At 40.8% G+C, this 1080-nt stretch overlaps 1 protein-coding gene across 1 annotated transcript in view; it reads left to right on the top strand.

Moving 5' to 3' along the window:
- Positions 1–491: 491 nt before the first annotated feature.
- LOC108166049 (cytochrome P450 2K4-like) overlaps positions 492–1080 on the top strand; it is a 2090-nt gene continuing 1501 nt past the window's right edge. The window contains exons 1-3 of the mRNA XM_017303593.1: positions 492–516; positions 812–867; positions 952–1078. Coding sequence (XP_017159082.1) covers positions 492–516; positions 812–867; positions 952–1078 — 208 coding nt within the window. The remainder of the gene's footprint in view (positions 517–811; positions 868–951; positions 1079–1080) is intronic.

Below are 1080 nucleotides of genomic sequence, written 5' to 3' on the forward strand. Positions count from 1 at the left end.
CCATTGAGCTGGCTTCTCAGGACTTGCCTTATTCGTTGGAGGTATTTGGCTGTGGCTCCTTTCCTTGTGACCTCATSGAGGTTGCCAWTTGCTTGTGGTATTCCCAGGTACTTGTARCTGTSCTCTATGTCTGCTATTGTTCCTTCTGGGARTGAGACCCCTTCTGTGTGGACGACCTTCCCTCTCTTTGTAACCATCCGACCACACTTCTCTAGTCTGAATGACATCMSAATGTCAGTGCTGTAGATCCTGGTGGTGTGGATCAGTGAGTCGATGTCTCGCTTGCTCTTGGCTTACAGCCAATTAATTCCACAATATAATACAGTAGGTAGTTTAAAATGGGTATAATGTGAACAAATTATTTTTTTGTCTTCATTAACTAAATCTCACGTATAAAAGAACTCTTTCACTGGCAAATTTAGTACTTTGTGACTTAGTATAATTAGATTGTTTTAAATATGAGGCATGTGTGGAACAAATGTTGTGTGTTCATGAGGGAGGATGAGCTGGCAGGAGGTGAAAGGGAAGGGAGAGGAAATGCAAACAAACAAGATGTCAATACCTGCAAAGTCAGAACAATTTAGGATAAGGAGCCTCTGCCATCATTTGTCTGTACAACCATAGAAGAAACATGACAGATTCAGTTCTTTATTAATGGCAAAAGGTTCCTGGCATTAGACCTTTGTGGTAAATGTATAAATCCATTTTTATATATACATTTTGTTATTCATCAAAGCTTCAGGGATGTAGCAAAGTAAACCAAGTGCAGAAGTTGAGATCACTGTCATGTTAATGCACAAAGGTTAAATAGGTGTGGACAATGGAGAACGATCTGATCTCCAGAGACCCTACAAAACACTGTGTGAGGTGGGCTCTGACTTGAACTGTTCAGCAACATTGAAACCTGTTTGACCTCTGTTTCATTTATTTATCCTGTTTTCATCCTCTCAGCTTTCCAAGAAATATGGGTCTGTGTTTACAGTTTATTTTGGACCAAAAAAAGTGGTTGTCCTAGCCGGGTACAGGACAGTCAGAGAGGCTCTGGTCGGCTATGCAGACGAGTTTGGAGAAAGAGAAATC

This window comes from Poecilia reticulata, unplaced genomic scaffold, assembly GCF_000633615.1.
Source record: "Poecilia reticulata strain Guanapo unplaced genomic scaffold, Guppy_female_1.0+MT scaffold_690, whole genome shotgun sequence".
NCBI lineage: Eukaryota > Metazoa > Chordata > Actinopteri > Cyprinodontiformes > Poeciliidae > Poecilia > Poecilia reticulata.